Source organism: Mesoplodon bidens (genome assembly GCF_964165515.1).
Source record: "Mesoplodon bidens genome assembly, chromosome: 5".
Classification (NCBI taxonomy): Eukaryota; Metazoa; Chordata; class Mammalia; order Artiodactyla; family Ziphiidae; genus Mesoplodon; species Mesoplodon bidens.
Genome location: NC_138161.1, coordinates 87,184,991 through 87,203,484, shown reverse-complemented (window position 1 = coordinate 87,203,484; position 18,494 = coordinate 87,184,991). Strand labels below are relative to the sequence as shown.

At 45.6% G+C, this 18,494-nt stretch overlaps 1 protein-coding gene across 1 annotated transcript in view; it reads left to right on the top strand.

The window, feature by feature from the left end:
• Positions 1–4,660: 4,660 nt before the first annotated feature.
• Positions 4,661–18,494, top strand: part of SLC7A14 (solute carrier family 7 member 14) — a gene marked incomplete at both ends in the record, with an annotated part of 69,701 nt that continues 55,867 nt past the window's right edge. The window contains one exon of the mRNA XM_081235401.1: positions 4,661–4,964. Coding sequence (XP_081091527.1) covers positions 4,661–4,964 — 304 coding nt within the window. The remainder of the gene's footprint in view (positions 4,965–18,494) is intronic.

Genomic DNA, 18,494 nt, shown 5'->3' with positions numbered 1-18,494 from the left:
GGAAGAGAAACAGGAAGTACCTGTCGGCCTTGGGACCCCACGTGGAAAATGGCAATGGGTCAGTCAAGGTTCTCCAGAGAAAGAGAACCAATAGGATTTATACAGATACATATGAGGGGATTTCTTACATGAGGAATTGGCTCACATGTTATGGAGGCTAAGAAGTCCCATGATCAGCTGTCTGCAAACTGGAGAACCAGGAAAGCTGGTGGTATCATTCAGTCTGAGTCGGAAGGCCTGAAAATCGGAAGGGGCAGGTGATGTGAGTCCCGGTTTGAGTCTGAAAGCTCAAGAACCAGGAGCACCAGTGTCCGAGGAGAGGAGAAGACGGGTATCTCAGCTCAAGCAGAATCAGTGAATTCACTCTTCCTCTGCTTTTTTGTTCTATTCAGGCCCTCAACGGATCAGATGATGCCCACCCATGCTGATGAGGGGACCTTCTCTACTCAGTCCACCGATTCAGATGCTAATCTCTTCCAGAGACACTCACACAGACACACCCAGAAATAATGTTTTACCAGCTATTTGGCATCACTTAGCCCAGTCAGGTGGACAAGTAAAATTAACCATCACAGGCAGCATCTGGTTTTCTACACCAGCACTTTAGTCATTACTCACAGGGCAGTGGACCCTAACCCTGCTGTGCTAGAATCACCTGGGGAGCTCTAAGGATCTAAGGAATCCCTATATCTATGCCACACCTCAGACCAATTAAATTGGGATTTCCGGGGCTGAGGCCAGGCACCATTGTTCCTGAAAGATCCCCAGGTAATTCCCCTGTGCAGCCAAGTTGGAGAACCATGGCTGCCCTCAGCAGCAGGTCCACACCTCACTCCCCTCTGTACTGATACATCTGTCCTGGCACTGACTCATCATTGGGCATGAGTCTTCAGTTAACTGCGCAGCAGCTACAATGAGCTTTTAAAAATGTAAATCATATCATGTTGCCCACCTGAATAAAACCCTCCCATGGCTTCTCATGGCTCTTAGAGTAAACACAAACCCCTTGTCTTGGCTTGAGAGACCCTCAGCAGCCTGACCCTGTGCCCTTCAGGCAGGAAAGCCAGGAATAACAGCTTGGCAAGTGGAGCCAAGGCCCAGCTCTGCACTCATAGGCTCCATGACTTTGGAGAAGTTACTGGACCTCCCCGGCCTTCTCTGCCTCACCTGTAAATGCAGATTTAACTAGTTGACACATGTAAATCTCTCACGTGGTACCTGAATCCTCCTCATCACACTGTCCCAGTGTCACTCAGTTCCCAGAGCAGGCCACCCCGTCTCCCCTCTGGCCCAGCTCTGCAAGACACTCTCCTCTGACACCTGGCATGACTGGCTGCTTCCCGTCACTCAGGAGCCAATGCTGTGACCACAGAGACCCTCTCGCCCCTTCATCACCCTGTTTGACTTCCTTTATAGCCTGTATTCATTTGCTAGGGCTGCTATAACAAAGTATCACAAACTGCAAGGCTTAAATAACAGAAATTTATTGTCTCACAGTTCTGGAGGCTGGAAGTCTGAGATCAAGGTGTCAGCAGGGTTGGTTCCTTCTGAGGGCTGTGAGGAAGGATCTGTTCCAGGGCTCTTTCCTACCTTCTGGTGGTTTGCTGGCAATCCTTGGTGTTCCCTAGCTTGCAGATGCATCACCCTGATCTCTGCCTTCATCTTCACAGCTTGTTCTCCCTGTGTGTGTGGCTCTGTGTCCAAATTTCCTCTTTTTATAAGGACACCAGTTGTATTGGGTTAGGGCCCCATCCTACTGCAATGTGACTTCATCTTAATTAATTATTCAGTACATCTGCAACGACTCTATTTCCAAATAAGGTCACGTTCTGAGGTACTGAGGATTAGAGCTTCAACATATAAATTTTGGGGGGACACTACAACATACCCTTTATCCCTCTCTAGAATGATCTGGTTTTATTTTTCTATCTGTGTGTTGAATTGTCTTATCTATCTTCACTAAATGTTATTGTTGATACTGTCTGATTTTTCTGCAAAGGCCATGCTATATACATTTGTAATATGAAAAATAAGTAAAGACAAGGCTTTTAGAAAAAAAAAAAAAACCTTCTCCCTTGCACGGTGATTTGGGTGACCATCATCTCCAGTTCTAGACTGGAAACTCCACGAGAGCAGGGACCATGTCTTAGCATCCCTGAGCCTAATGTCATGCCTGGCACATAACAGATGCTCAGTACATGCTGGCTGAGTTGAAATTAAATAGATATGTACATTGATTTCCCCACAAGAGCTCAAGTAGAGCAGCTGTTCTTGCAGCCTTCCTGGTATACATTTTCTCACAAATCTGGAAATCTTAAAAAAAAAATGCTGGCACTCTAGGCTTTTGAATGACTCTGGTATATACAGTGGCACTATCTAAATGTACTGATACCTAAGATGTCAAGAATTAACACACAGCATGAAGCAACGCTGTCAAATTTAGGAGGAAATTAAACCAGTAGTTCCATCACCTAACCCCTGTGAACCAAACTGCTACATTTCACCTGATTCTTCTAATTAGGTTGTATCTACAAAGCTTTTAGAAGTGGACAAGGGCCTCCCTGGTGGCGCAGTGGTTGAGAGTCCGCCTGCGGATGCAGGGGACACGGGTTCGTGCCCCGGTCTGGGAGGATCCCATATGCCGCGGAGCGGCTGGGCCCGTGAGCCATGGCCGCTGGGCCTGCGCGTCCGGAGCCTGTGCTCCGCAACGGGAGAGGCCACGACAGTGAGAGGCCCGCATACCGCAAAAAGAAAAAAAAAAAAAATAGAAGTGGACAAGTGTTACATTAAGTGCTAAGTAGTATTAATTAATAATATGGGTAGGTTACACAGGCTGGAACCTGCTGTAAATGTAAATGTCCTAGGCTTATCAGCACAGTACTTGGAATCAATGTTCCAGATGTATTTTTTAAATTCTTTATAGAATTTTATGAAGCTTCTGGCTTCCAAAGAAAGTAACTTCATATCATCTTGGCATTTTCTAACTTGACAAAACTTTAGAAATCATCTAGTATAATAATTCTCAAGTCTATCAGACCCAGCACCTCTTTTTTGTAATACATGTTTTGATACACCCCTCTTTAATATCCTAAAGCAAAATTCATGGGTAACCTGCCTATATATAACATATTTCAGTATTTAAACACTCAGGCAAGTACAGCTGTCATCATGAGACGCTTGCAGTATATGAAAAAGTACTGTAAACGTGCCAGTTTCAAATGGCAGAGTCTGTTACAGGTGTGCTGAATGCGTGATGCAGCACCATGGGCTGCACTGAAAGCGTGTCTTGGTTTTCTAAAACAGTGATGAACTCCACTTAAGTTCAAAACTAAAGAATTTACAATCTTCCTTCAATTTATTCTGTAATTGCCTTCCTGGAAAAGTCAAGGTACTTGTCTATTGAAACCATCCAAAATAATCTCATGTGCTTATATGTAAAACAGAGTCAGGTTTTAGGTTCAGATCATCATAACCAGAATTTTCACCTACAAGAATGTCCGGGGCTTCCCTGGTGGCACAGTGGTTAACAATCTGCCTGCCAATGCAGGGGACACGGGTTCGATCCCTGGCCCGGGAAGATCCCACATGCCGTGGAGCAACTAAGCCTGTGCGCCACAACTACTGAAGCCTGCATGCCTAGAGCCCGTGCTCCGCAACAAGAGAAGCCACTGCAATGAGAAGCCCATGCACGGCAACGAAGAGTAGCCCCCGCTCACCACAACCAGAGAAAAGCCTGTGCACAGCAACGAAGGCCCAACGCAGCCAAAAATAAAATAAATTAATTTTTAAAAAAATGTCCGGTATCTGAAAATGGTATGACACCATCCCACATGTTTAACATCTCTGGGGCCCACCAACCAAATGCCATGAACACTCCCCCTACCCCAACCTCTGAGAGCAAAAAATTCCTCAAAACATTTTCATTTCATTTGAGAACAAAGTTCGAAGACAATCCCGTGGGGTGGCACTGCCCCTCTTGAGAGTTGTAGGTCTAATTTTACATCCTTATATAAAAAATGAGGATTTGTGTCCCCAGAGATTATGCCCAAGAATCACAGACCAAGTCTTGGCAGAGCCAGGTAAGAAGCACTTAGAGTTTGACAGAAGAGCGTTTTCCACAGGCCAGGCATTGTCTTAAGCTCTTTTTAGACAAACACTAATTTAATTCTCACATTGACACAAGGCAGGAGGCTTGATTATCCCCACTATGCAGTAGAAACTGAAGCACAGAGACATGAAGTAACGTTCCCAAGTTCCCAGAACCGTAAGCAGCAGAGCCCTGACTCAGACCACCCTCTTCATAACGACTATGCCACACAGTGCAAACTATGGACTGTCTTTTAGGACTGGAGGCAAGACAAAGGGGGAAATGCAACCCTCCTGCATTATAAATACACAGGTTAGATCAGTTCTACCAGTTCAGTACATGGACCTCCATCCATGCCTTCAAGCCATGGTTTGTTTCCCACCTGGTCTCATCTTCCTTTTTCTTGTGTTTTTCCTGCAGACATTCATTCCCAGGAGAAGGCTGCCCTGGGGCCCTCTCGACCTCTCCTAAAAGGGAGATCCCTGGTCACTAGATGAGTTCCAGAAGCATCCACTAAGGCTTCTGCAGCCCTCTGCCATCAGTTGACCTTCACCACAACCCATCTCGCTCAGGATGAGTGGCTTCCTCGCCTCCCTGGACCCCCGGCGAGTGCAGTGGGGGGCTGCCTGGTACGCCATGCACTCCAGGATCCTGCGCACCAAACCGGTGGAGTCCATGCTGGAGGGAACTGGGGCCACCACAGCACATGGCACCAAGCTAGCCCAGGTGCTCACCACCGTGGACCTCATCTCGCTCGGAGTTGGCAGCTGCGTGGGCACTGGGATGTACGTGGTGTCTGGCCTGGTGGCCAAGGAAATGGCAGGACCTGGCGTCATTGTGTCCTTCATCATTGCAGCCGTTGCATCCATATTGTCAGGTAAGCATCTTGTGCGGGCGCAGTCCTGTGGAGAGCGTGCCCGCAGGCCTGTTACTGTTCGTCCCACCCTCCTAGAGTATTTAGTGGTGAGATGAGCAAAGTGGTCATCATGCTCCCTTTTTGCCTTGACTATCAGGGAGTTCAGTGCTGGGTTTTGGCTCATGTAGCAGCTTCCTTTTTCTTTGGTTTTTCGATCCAAATAAATATTCTGGTGCCTAGCCATTGCCCAACTTCTCATTCCCTGTCATGTCGTAATGGCTCTATTTTTATTCTGTCTCCCTTTCAGGAGAAGATAGGTTAGTTCTTTCGTGGGGGGTGGATATAGCCAGGATATAAATAATAAATACTGGATAGGCAGAGTAGCAAAATGACAAGTCAGTAAATCTGATGTGATTGGGATTTTGTGAGCCTCAGACTGGCACTGTGATCTCCAAGCAGGAGGAAACCAAGTTAGGAAATAAAGCCATCGTGAGAATCACAAAGCACCATCTGCCACAGCACTTCAACAGACTGATATTCTGCAGAGGTAGCTCAGCTAGCTCCTTCTCTCTCCTTGAGAAAGAATCATAAAACTCGTTTGTTTGTTTTATTTAATGAAGTACCAGGACTTACATGTTGATAATTTGTGAAATAGCTCTACTTCCTTTTCCTCTTTCCTCCTCTTCTCTTGAGTTGGAATCCACAGTATCTTCCCAGATGCTGGGGATGGGTCAATGGACACCTTGAAAAAGAAAGAACAGGAAAACTTCCTGCTTCCTGATGGTTATACTGCAAAAGCATGAGGCTTTGCTGGGTTTGGGACTGGTAGATCACGTGGGTCAACTCATGCCTTGGCAGTGAATGTTGTGGCCTCTTCAAATGTTTCTGGAGAAGGAAAGATGCTAACCGACACTGGGAGTTCTGTGTACTAATGCACACCATCACAAGAAGAGTTCTGCATTAGGATCGTACATCCAGACTAAACAGTCTTCATCCATGTGGCATGCACAGACTAGGGATACGCCATCAGAAAGTGCACTGGTTTATATCTGACATCGTTTTAATGTGATGAGGAAAATATTTCCAGAACCGATTTTATTTATCTCCTGTCATGGCTTATATCCTTGTTGGTCTTACCACTATCTTTTCCTGAAGTCATTCTCTAATATGCATGAATATCCTAATATTTGAGGTTCCTGCAGAACAGAGGATTTTTTCCTTATAGATGAAAATAAATTATTCACATGAATAACTTCTGTGGATGCTTGAAATTCTATTAATATTAACTTGATTGCAATCATTTTCAAACTTGTTTGGCAAGGAAATTATTTGGGGGAAGGTGCCAGATTCTTACTCACCATAAATTTATAAATCTAAACATGTTAGCACATAGAGCAGAAGAGCAGGGGTAAGAAAAAAGGCAGGCACGTAACCAGGGAGTGCTACAGAGGGTGCAGGGCAGATGGTTCAGAGCCCTGCCTGGTCAGTGCAGACTGCACAGCCTCCTCTAGATCCCATCCTATTAAGGCCCAGTCCCCCAAACCATGACAATTGCCACAAGTGAATCCTTCCTTCTTATCCTTCAAGGTGCTTCATTACATTCAGAAATTAGAACAAAGCCCAGTCACATTCTGGTAGCCTGTCCCCCTGACATCATGCTCATGGGCGCTGTGTAACCTAGACTGGGGCTATGGAGGGAGTATTTACACCACAGAAATTTGCAAATGCTACCAATCAGAGTTTGTTTGTTTGTTTGTTTGCTGTTTGTTTTCAGAGAGTGAGTTGTTAAACATTTACCACCACATCACTGAACCAGCTCCACCGAAGGCTCTGGTACTGCCTTCACCACGGCACCAGGCACCAGAAGAAAGCCCTGCTTCTGTCCAAGTAGGGATGCCCCTCTCTGCACATGGCCTCGTCCATAACATTTCTCTACACTTTGTAACTGACATCTCCCAGCTGAGGCCAGCCAGAATCCTCCTAGAGCCCCCAGCCAGGGACAGGACCAAAATAACTGTGCCAAGGTTAGCATTTTTATATCAGTTTTCTTCAAGCAGGCCTCTCACTCTATGATCCTTTGCCATTAAACCAAGGAGCGTCTCCCTCCACCCTCTTCTTTCCACTCCCACACCATCATCTCCGTAGAGCTTCTCTCTGGACCCAACTTCCCACTGCTTCTCCATATCTGCATCTATCTCCAGCAATAACTGCTGCTTGGTTGCAAGAGGAGAATAAAGAAAAAGTTGGGATTGACTAGATTTAGCTTTTCCCAGGCAGAGAGAGAGGGGGAAAAAAGCAATGGGGCTGGGAATACTAGAAAAGGAAGAGGAAATACTGCTGGACCACACAACTTAGGTTGGATGAGAAGGGAAGTGAGAACATGAAGGTAGCGGTGACTTATGAGAAGTGGTAGGATAGATGAAGACTGGTGTTCTCAGTGAGGTCAGGAAATCACTGAAGTAAAAACACCGAGAAAGTGAACTAGAAGACAGAAGTGAAGTTGAAGGGTAGGATGCTTGAAATTAAGATTTCAGAGAGGTAAAGTAATCAGTAACGATAAGTTTAGACTTGGAACCTGGCTCAGCCACTGATCAGCTGTGAGACTCTGAGCAAGTTCCATAACTTCTCTGAGCCTCAGTTTCTCCACCCTGAAGATGGTGACAATAATACTTACTTCATAGAGCTGTTGTAAAGACTAAATGAGGTATCTGTAAAATGCCCATACAACACCTGGCACGTAGCACCTATTAAGTAGTTATTATTATTTTGTGCCAAACCCTATATTAGGAGTTTGCCATACATCATCACATTTAAAATTCATAATATCTCTTCAAAGTAGGTTTTATTATCTCCAGTTTTACATATGAGGAAACTGAAGTTTAAATAACAGAAACTAGATTTGAATTTATTACGCCAGCAATATCTCTCAACCCTGACTATGAATTTAAATTACTTGGGGAATTTGCTTCTGAGTAATGGACTGGGGGAGGGAGGCTCAGCTTTACTGAGTTATAAGTACATACAGTAAAGTTGACCCTTTTAAATATACAATTCTATGAGTTTTGACCAATACATACAATTGTGTAACCTCCACTACAATCAAGATACAGAAGAGTTCCATCACCCCCCAAAAAATTCCTTCATGTTACCTCTTTGTGATTTTCCCCTCCTGCCACCCCCAACCCCTGGCAACCACAGACGTTTTCTGTCTCTATACTTTCGCCTTTTCCAGAATGTTATATAAATGGACTCATTCAGTATGTAACCTTTTGAGTTTAGTTTCTTTCACTTAGTATGATGCATCTAAGATTCATTCGTGTTGTGTGTTATCAGTGAGACGTTACACTTTATTTCTGAGTAGTATCCCACCTTATGGATATTCCACAGTTTGTTTGTTTTTTTCTTTTCAATTTATTTTATTTTTTATTTTTATTTTTTGGCTCTGTTGGGTCTTCGTTGCTGCGCACAGGCTTTTTCTAGTTGCGGTGAGCGGCAGCTACTCTTCGTTGCAGTGCGCGGGCTTCTCATTGCGGTGGCTTCTCTTGTTGCAGAGCAAGGGCTCTAGGCATGCGGGCTTCAGTAGTTGTGGCACGTGGGCTCAGTAGTTGTGGCTGGCGGGCTCTAGAGCGCAGGCTCAGTAGTTGCGGCGCACAGGCTTAGTTGCTCCGCTGCATGTGGGATCTTCCTGACCAGGGATCGAACCCATGTCCCCTGCATTGGCAGGTGGATTCTTAACCACTGTGCCACCAGGGAAGCCCCCCACAGTTTATTAGTTTACTAGTTGAAGGACAACGGGGTTGATCCAGTCTGGGACCATTATGAATTAAGCCATTATAAATATCTGGGTACAGGTTTTTGTGTGAACACAAGTTGTCATTTCTCTTGAGTAAATACCTAGGAGTGGAATTGCTGGGGTTTGTGGCAAGTATATGTTTAACTTTATAATAAACTGCCAGACATTTTCCCAAAGTGGCTATCTTATTTTTGATTCTCACCAGCTATACATGAGAGTTCCAGTTGCTCTGTTCTTTGCCAGCACTAAGAATTGTCAGGTGTGTTTTTCTGTGGCTGTTTTATTTGTTTGTTTGCCATTTTAGAAGGTGTATAGTGATATTTCAATATGGTTGCAATTTGCATTTCCCTAATTACGAATATTTTGAGCATCTTTTTATGCATTTATTTGCCATGCAAATATATTCTTTGGTAAAGTGTTCAAGTATTTTTCTCATTATTTAATTGGAGTCTTCATTTTCTTATTAACTTTTAAGACTTCTTTATATATTTTGGATACAAGTTCTTTATTAGATATATGGTTTTGCAAATATCTTCTGTCAGTTTGTGACTCATTTTAAAATTTTCTTTTAATTTCTGTTTATTTCTTTTTAAAAATACCGATGCTCAGGCTCTACGCCCTAGAGATTCTAATTCAGTTGGGCTGGGGTAGAGCCCAGGAACTGGCATTTTAAAAAAATTCCCCAGGGAATTCTAATGTGCAGCCAGGGTTAAGAACTACTCCACTATAGGAACCAGGAGCTACCTCTGGAATAGCCATGACCTACAAGAAGAGGAAATGTATGTTAAGATAGGAACTATAGGGGCTTCCCTGGTGGCGCAGTGGTTGAGAGTCCGCCTGCCGATGCAGGGGACAAGGGTTCGTGCCCCGGTCTGGGAGGATCCCATGTGCCATGGAGTGGCTGGGCCTGTGAGCCATGGCTGCTGAGCCTGCGTTTCCGGAGCCTGTGCTCCGCAACGGGAGAGGCCCGCATACCAAAAAAAAAAAAAAAAAAAAAAAAAGATAGGAACTATTTGGCCAGCAGATTCTTAAGAGACTTTTGCCCTTGTGGCATCACCTCCCATGAGATGAGCAAACCAGCTTATAACATGAAACAAATCTAAGAGAGAGAGTCACTTTCCCTATAATTTGACAAGACCCAAAGTTACAAAAACTTCCCAGGGACTTCCCTGGTGGCACAATGATTAAGAATCCGCCTACCAATGCAGGGAACACGGGTTCAATCCCTGGTCCGGAAAGATCCCACATGCCGCGTATCAACTAAGCCCCATGCACCACAAAAACTGAGCTCTGTGCTCTAGAGCCCGTGCGCCACAACTGCTGAAGCCCACGCACCCAGAGCCCGTGCTCCACAACAAGAGGAGCCACCACAATGAGAAGCCCGCGCACGGCAACGAAGAGTAGCCCCCGCTCGCCACAACTAGAGAAAAGTCTGCGTGCAGCAACAAAGACCCAACGCAGCAAAAATAAATAAAATTAAAAAAAGAAAAAAAACTTCCCAGGCTCCTCCTACTGTTCCTGCCCCAACACCGTAACTGCCCACAGCCCTATCACAGGTGGAGGGAAATTTATCAGAGGAAGCAGCTTGTGCTGTAACCTTTACCCTTGTCCAAAAGGTCTTATCTACTCTTGAATAGCTCAGCAGCCCACAACCAGACCCCATGCCCATGCCAAACCTTAAAACCCTTTTATATATACCAGACTGTATAAACCAGATAGGGGAAATAGTTTTTTCTTCCTGGTTCCCACTGACAGCTTTGTTGCAAGATGAGGGATGGAAGGAGGGTAGTTTATAGAGGTTCTCTAGTTCACTGGCTTGGGATGAAACACAATGCAAAGCCTCTGTGTCAGCGACACCTGGGCATTAAAAGTAATCTGCCCCAAGAGGCTCCTATGAATGGAACGTGCGTGGAGAAATAAAACTTATTTCCAGTTCTTTTAATATTAATAAAATTGAACCTCAAACAGAGTGTAGGTCTGAATGACTCCTAAGCTCTTGCACTGTCTACAACTACCCTTTCAGCCCATTTCTCAGGTGGTTTTGGTAAGGATTAAATGACAGTAAGCATGCATAGTATCAGTCCCCTGCCCGGTACACAATACCAGTAATTTTTATCATCTGCTCATGAGAAATAGTAGCAAAAATCTAATAAGATATGGTTTGGGAAAGCTGTATTGGGTACCTACCACATGCCAATCCTGGAGCAATACCAAAAATAAATAAGAACTTGTCTCTACCCTAAAGGACCCATCATCTCCATTAATGGAGATGAATGCTAAACCTGATAAGTAATTATGGCAATACTAGTAATGATAATAATAATGATAGTAGCAGCTACCATTTATTGGGCACTTACTGTGTGCCTAAAGAGCTCTAATTGCTTTATACATTATTTTACTCGATCTTCACAACAACCCCATGTGTAAGTCGTGTTATTTTCCTTATATTGCAGATGAGAAAAAGGAGGCCTCTGAAACCTTTGGTAATTGGTTTAAGGCTCTTGTTTAAGAGGTGACAGAGCAAGGAATAGAGTGAAAGCAGTCTGACTCCAGAGCCCTCTCATGAATCACTCTGCTATTCTGCTACTGTGTTAGCAGACTAGGATAGGGTTCAGTTGATACAGCAGAAAACTAAAAATGAAAGATAATTTCACTTCCCTCTTGTATAAAAGAAGTCTGGAGGGAGGCTGCTACTGTGGCTCTGCAGTCATGGGTAATCAGGCCCCTTGATCTTTCTGCTCCACCATCTGGATACTTGGCTTCCATCCTCAAGGTGACTGCAAGATCCACGATGGCTGCTGAAGCTCCAGTCAATTTGTCTGAGTTTTGGAAGGCAGGAAGGAAACAGGAAGTTGAGGCAGGTCATTTCCCACATTTCTGTCCCTTTTTAAAGAAGCTTTCTCATAAATCCTTTCCTATAACTTCCATTTGTATTGCTTAAAACCTGAACACTTAAGATACAGCGAGTGAGATTGAGAAATGTAGTCTTCTGACTGGGTACATTGCCAACCCAAGTATTTTAGGGGTTCTACTGGTGGTAAAGAAAAGGAAAACTAGCTGTCACTGCCACATCTATAACGGATGCATAGCCCCTAAGCCCTCCAGTTTGCTGAGGTCAAGTTGTTCTGAAACATTTAAGTAAAATTTGTTCTGATTCCCAGTAATGTACAATCAGAAAATCTAGTCTCCCTCAGTAAACCTAGAGAGTTGTGAAGCTTACTTCCTCCAGCTCTGAATCTCTGCTTCCATAGAGTCTCTGTCTCCACTCCATGTTTCATTGGCTTCTTCCCTTTTCTTCAAGTCATCATCCAACTAGATGATACCCCAGTCCCTCCTGTCCTCCAAGTAACAGCAAGGTAAAGCTGTATGTGCAGTGAACTTTATGGAAAGTTTGGGCCAGAGATAGGAGATATAATGCAGTCCATCCCAGCAGACAGCAAGCTTACGATGGAATATAGGCTACTCCAATTCTCCCTGGCTTTAGAGAATGTCCACAAACCCTCTGTTCTTCTTGACTTCAGCCTCCAGCCCCACTGATGGGCAGCCTTCCTCCTTCAAACTGACCTCTACTCCCTCACCTGCTCACTGTCAAGCCCTAAAACTCTTTTTTTTTTTTTTTTTCGGTACACAGGCCTCTCACTGTTGTGGCCTCTCCCGTTGCGGAGCACAGGCTCCAGACGTGCAGGCTCAGCGGCCATGGCTCACGGGCCCAGCCGCTCCGCGGCATGTGGGATCTTCCCGGACCGGGGCACGAACCCGTGTCCCCTGCATCGGCAGGCGGACTCTCAACCACTGCGCCACCAGGAAAGCCCATGCCCTAAAACTCTTGTTCGTATCTTATCCAGAGCAGTCTACATATCTTTCTATCGCCCTCCAAGTTCATCCTGGCCATTCTCCAAAGACTATCATCCCCTAACCAAAATGGCCCACCAGGATCATTCATTTAAACAAAGTGAGGTCTAGAAGGAGGGATTTGGGAGCCAGGGCAGAAAGGTTAGAGATCATTCTGTAGTCATTGAGAAGTTCAGTGGCGTGACCAGATCTGTATTTTAGTAACACAGCGGGGAGAGAACAGAGGTGGGAATCTGGCTGTGTGCATATTGTACAGAACAGGCAAGAGACTACGGGGCTCTAGGCCCTGAAGCGGAGGCTGACAGGAAGCCTGGGATGGAGAAGAAGATTTGGGGCATGGCTGGATGAGGGAGGGTGAGGGAGAAGGATAAATGCTCTTTCTAGCTCAGAAAAGGCACATAATAAATGAGAACGTTTTTGAGATAATGTCATTTGAACAATGGATTTACAATACCATCCTGGTGAAAGAAAGCAAAGGCAGAAACAGAAAACTCTAGTAAAGAGCCCCCGCCACAGACACCACGAGGTACAGTAAACTAATCTTTGTGTTCAGAACACTGCATACGGTGCTCTCGTGGAGCGCCTCCTCTCCATCCCCACCAAGCCAGTGCAGGGAGGGGTGATTTTAGTTCTGCCCTCAGATGAGAAGCCAGGGTGTCAGAGGTTAAAGTAACTTCCTGAGAAGCAGGCAGATATTTACTGGCAGAGCCAGAACTCAAATCTAAGATTGCAGGACTCCAAAACGCACGGTCCTCCATTTCAGCAAGCTGCCTCTGATATCTTTAAAGCAAAACACTCTTTCTCGTTAGATGGGGATTAATAAATTGCAATGGATGAAACGGTCTAAAAGGCAATAAAGGACCGTCCCACCAAGTAGTATGTTTCTCGGCACTCTAAATTTATGGTTCAGCACTAGGGTTGATCATTTGTATTTCCTGCCATCCTCACTTGCTCTTTAGCATCTTCTCAACCATCATTAGGTGAACCCTGGTAACTGAATCCCTGGAGAGGTGCTAAGGGGAACAGAGTTCTTTCCCACAGACGAGGCTCCCAACCGCCTCCCAGGGCTTGTTCCGCAGATCTTCGCAAAGTTTAAGCAGAGTCCCCTCGTTCCAGTGTTCATCTCAGGTTGGATTTTCATGCCGAGGAAGATCGCTAAATATTTAGGCTCTATTTAGATAGTCTGGTGAGTTTCTTTGTTTTGTTTTCCAGAACAGACCATTTCCCCCTCCCCAAATTGAAGCCAGACCTGAGAGGTGACCACCGGAAGGGTTGGCCCTTCTGCAACCTATTTTCAATGACCTAAGATCACTCATTCATTCCACAAACTTGCATTTATTTGTTCCCCCGAACATATCTGAGAACTGCTCTTAACCACACTGGGTGGGTAGGAGAGGCAGAAATGCAAAGTGGGTGAGAGGGTAGAGAGGAAATGCAAAGATGAACAAATTCAGGGCCGTCTTCAAGCTTCTTGAAGACTAGCTCTCCAAAAGACTGTCCAGATACACAGCTGTAGGTTGAAATCTTAATAATGATAGCAGCTGCCCCTGACGTTTGTAAAGTCTCTAAGACAGAAGTTAGTAAACACTCAGTAAATGTTAGCCATTACTATTATTATTACTATTGTTTTTATTATCATTAGGCAAATTCTGTGCCCTGGGCACCATGCATATACTACCTCATTTAATCCTCTCAGCCTCCCTGGTAGGTGATAGTAGCTTTCCTGTAGTATGCCCAATCACAATAGCTAAGCCACTGAGCACTGATAACATGCCTGGCACTAGCTGAACACCAGTGGCACAATCCTCTCAACAAATCCTACAAAACAAATACCATTGTCAGATTCATTTTGCAGATGACAAAACTGAGGCTTGCGTGGGATGGGTGACTTGTCCGGGGCAACGAAGCAGTCAGCGGCAAAAGGCAAGTCTAAATTCGATTCTGCCTGCTCCAGAGACTGTTACCACCATGTTGCTCCATGCAGACACACCCCCTCAAAAAATTTAAAAACTCGCCGGAGAGAATCGAATGAATCAAGGAAACCCTCATTCCTATTAGGGTTTCAAAAGAGCCTGTAGCTCATTCTATTCCATTGATTAGGGAAGCACTTTTCTAGCTCAAAACTTCTGTAACCCAGGTCATGAAAATGACTTCTAAGCTCAGCGGCTTTCTGTCACCTGTCAGCAGTGAGAAGGGTGTTGTGAAGTGCATGTAGCTCTTCTATGTGGGGCTGGATTGACAGCCCTGTAGGAAGGATGTCAGTTACCAGTTCAGAAAAGGTGAGCACAGTTTAATAGAAATATGCAAGTTTCTCAAATTGCTGATTGTGAAAATGAGTTTCCTCCAGCAAACCCAGGAGAAACTGGGCTTCTTTCGCATCTTCTCCAGCACTTGCTGGGGTGGACAGTGCATACCGAGAGCCCCCAGCACGGCTGTCAGAGGGACTGGCCGCCGGCTCTGGGCTCAGCATGGCAGGGGGCCGCAGAAGACAGGCAAGAACTCCGAGACAAAGGGCTTGGCATCGATCGATGCAAAGAAACAAGACAGGCACACGTGAAATAGTCATGAGAGCTACAAGAGACAAAGGGCCTGGGTCAGAAGTCAGGACACCTGGGATCTAGTTCCAGCTCTGTCCCTCAGCAGCTCAGGGCCCTGGAGCAAGTCATTCACGTCTCTCGACCTCAATTTCCTCCTATGCACAATGAAGAGTTCAGATTCGATTGCCTGTATGAGTTAGGGTGAAAAAGAGAACTTAGGGAGCAGAAAGATTTGTAAAGAAAGGTCCAATGCCTCAACTCCCCCCACACACATCCCAACACCACGTAGCACAGGAGCACCAGGTAGCATCAGAGCAATTAGCCCCAGAGCTGATCTACCTCACTTCAAGCCCTGCTCAGCCATTCACGACTTGTGCAACTTGAAAAATGTACTTAACCTAGAGCTTCCCAAGCAGGTTGCCAAAAATTATAGGTGTGCCAAGGTATTGCTCCCTCAGCCCTCAGGGCAGCAGGAGGTGGGAGAGGCCCAAGGCTACTCACCGCTACCTGTGAACGGCCTCGTCCCTTTACACATGACCTCCTTCCCACATCCGTACAAACGTCATTTTCTAGGTGTATTCTGTCAAGTGGAAAATATTGGGAAGTCCTGAGAACCTGTCTAGATCCTGGACTCATTCTCTGTAAATGGAATAATGATGGCCTCAGCATCATTTCTATCTTGTGAGATTAAGATCGAGTATGTAAAGTGCTCAGTAGAGCTGGTGCACACAGTAAATGTTTAGTAATGTTTGCTCTTATTTTTATCCTTACTACCACTACGGCTGGCCAGAGCTCCAACCTAACAAGGCTAGGTTCATTCTTAGTGCAAATGAGCAGGTTCAGATTCTGAAACCCCTCAGTGCACACCTAGTAAAAGACTCAGACCCACCTCCTACTCACCCTTTCTCCAGATAAACCTTGGGCAAAAAGCATACTTTTGTTTCTGAAGGCATTTGCCCAAGAGGAACTCTCATCTCTACAAGGACAGTCCCCTTCAAACAAGCTGTGCTGCAAAACATACAGAAAAGCTGCGCCTCAAAAAACAAGTAAATAAGTACATAAGAGAATTACAAATTGTGGTAAGTGCTCTATGGAAATTAAACAGGGTACCAATGCAAAGTACTCTCTCTCTCTGAACAAGTGATATTTAAGCAGCCTCCAATCTGTGCACTGAAACAGGGGCTAGAGGTGAGTCAGGCACAGCAAGAAAGCATAACCACCTGAGACAGGAGCGCTCATGGAAACTCATAGAGGAGTTATTCCTAGCACCAGCTCCTGCCCTTGGGGCTCTGGGGAAAGGCAGACTATGTACAGAGTCTAACTGGCTGGCCACAGCGGCTCAGGAGCTCTGCGTGTGCCAGCCATCAGCTCTGAACACCCTGCCCCACTCGGTGCCCCTCCTCACACTGCCAGGCCACAGAGGCTGGTGCTAAGGGCCCATGGCCAGCCGAGTGAATCAGGGAGGCCCACTGCCCCTACCCCGGCAAATTCCACCAGCCCTGGCAAGGGGGTGAGATCACCAAAGCAAAGGGGGTATGAAGAGACAAGAACAAAGGGCAGAACTTGGTTAAATGGCTACAATCAGATGGAGATGGAGAAATCGAAAGCAATAATGGAGAAAGAAAAATGTAGGCAGAGGAGGAGGAATGAAACTGAAGGAAGAATATATTCTTACACATGGAACTGAAGAAGGTGTAAGCACTGGCATCCCAAGCTGCAGGGACGCTGATAAACGGCCTTTCCAGTTGACAGCCTGTGGCCTGGAGCTGCCAATCTCTGGGGTACAGCATAGACAAACACCGTAATACAAAGGGTAGAGCTGGCATGGAGAAGAGGGAACAGCAAGCAGTAAAGTGAAACTCTGATTTAACAACCCAAGAAATGCATTCATCTGTGCCTGTGCCTTATTGAGTGTCCATGGGTAGCTGTATGTGTGTGAAAAGCAATGATTTACTAGCATGCATCACAAACCTTTCATACTCTGCTTCACCACTGGCCATTTACATAGACCTGGCCCTCCAAGTCCCTGCAAAGTAGTTGAACACATATAAATATACGTATACATTTACATAAATATGTATGTATACACAGGCACACATAAATATATCTTTATATCCTATCAACTCTTCAGGAATTTCCGATTCTGTAATAAATTCAATAATAGTCCTTGGTTATTTATCTTGAGACTTTATTTACAAATACCCCAGTTTATAATTTCTGAGGCTTTTTTTTTTTTTTTTTTTTTTGCGGTACGCAGGCCTCTCACTGTTGTGGCCTCTCCCGTTGCGGAGCACAGGCTCCGGACGCGCAGGCTCAGCGGCCATGGCTCACGGGCCCAGCCGCTCCGCGGCACGTGGGATCTTCCCGGACCGGGGCACGAACCCGTGTCCCCTGCATCGGCAGGCGGACTCTCAATCACTGCGCCACCAGGGAAGCCCTTCTGAGGCTTTTTAAAGAAAATAAACAATGCAATGAATTTCTCTTTATGTATAAAACATAGATACAAATGCCTGCTCCTTTGCAGACACTTCTAAGCATGTTTTAATTATGAGAGCACTCGACACAAAAAAACAGGTCAAGAGCACTCAGTGTTTTCCTTGGAGGGCATGCCTCTGTCAAGAAGCCACCAACATATCCAAGGGATTCACTGTTCCATTCACTGGAGTTGTCTTGTAGAAAAGTCAGCTAAAATCCCACCATCGCTATTGTATTTGGTAGGGGCTGTCCAGTTGGAAGCAATCCATTAGGACCATCTAGGTGAGAATCTAGGAAAAACAGTTACCCCAGATCCTGGTCAGCTGTGCCCCAGTACTGTTTACCATGCACTTCATCCTTCCATCCTCATGGACCAGTAGGCAGCAACACTCACTCCTTAAAATACAAACTTCATTCTTATGCCCTACAGAAGGCCAAATTCTTCTAGAGTTTGTGGGCTGGAGGGTAGAAAGGGCGAAGGAGAGGGAGGGAGGTGAAAGTGGTACGTGTCTGTATCCCTGGAGGGAGGAGAACTATAATAGAAAGAATTAGGAGCTGTAACCAAATCCCCACACCCAGAAGATTCTCTCTAACAATGTCCTGAATCCTGAGTCTCTGGTCCGCCCTCTCTGCATGTTGGCCCATTTTGGAAAAAAGTCAAGATGGCACCCCTTTTAGGAGGGGTTTCTCATGTCTCTGGCAAGGTCCTCCACTGAGAGCAGATCCAGGTCCATGAGAGATTCTCTGGGTCTCACCCTCCTGGGCACGTGCCAAGAACGCAGCCTGTCCCAGGGGAACCTGGTCCCCCGTGATTGTCAAATGGGCTGAGGAGGCCACACCAGGGCTCCGGTGTGTTCTCTTAGCATTCTCTTTTAGTCCTGCCCACTAAATTCT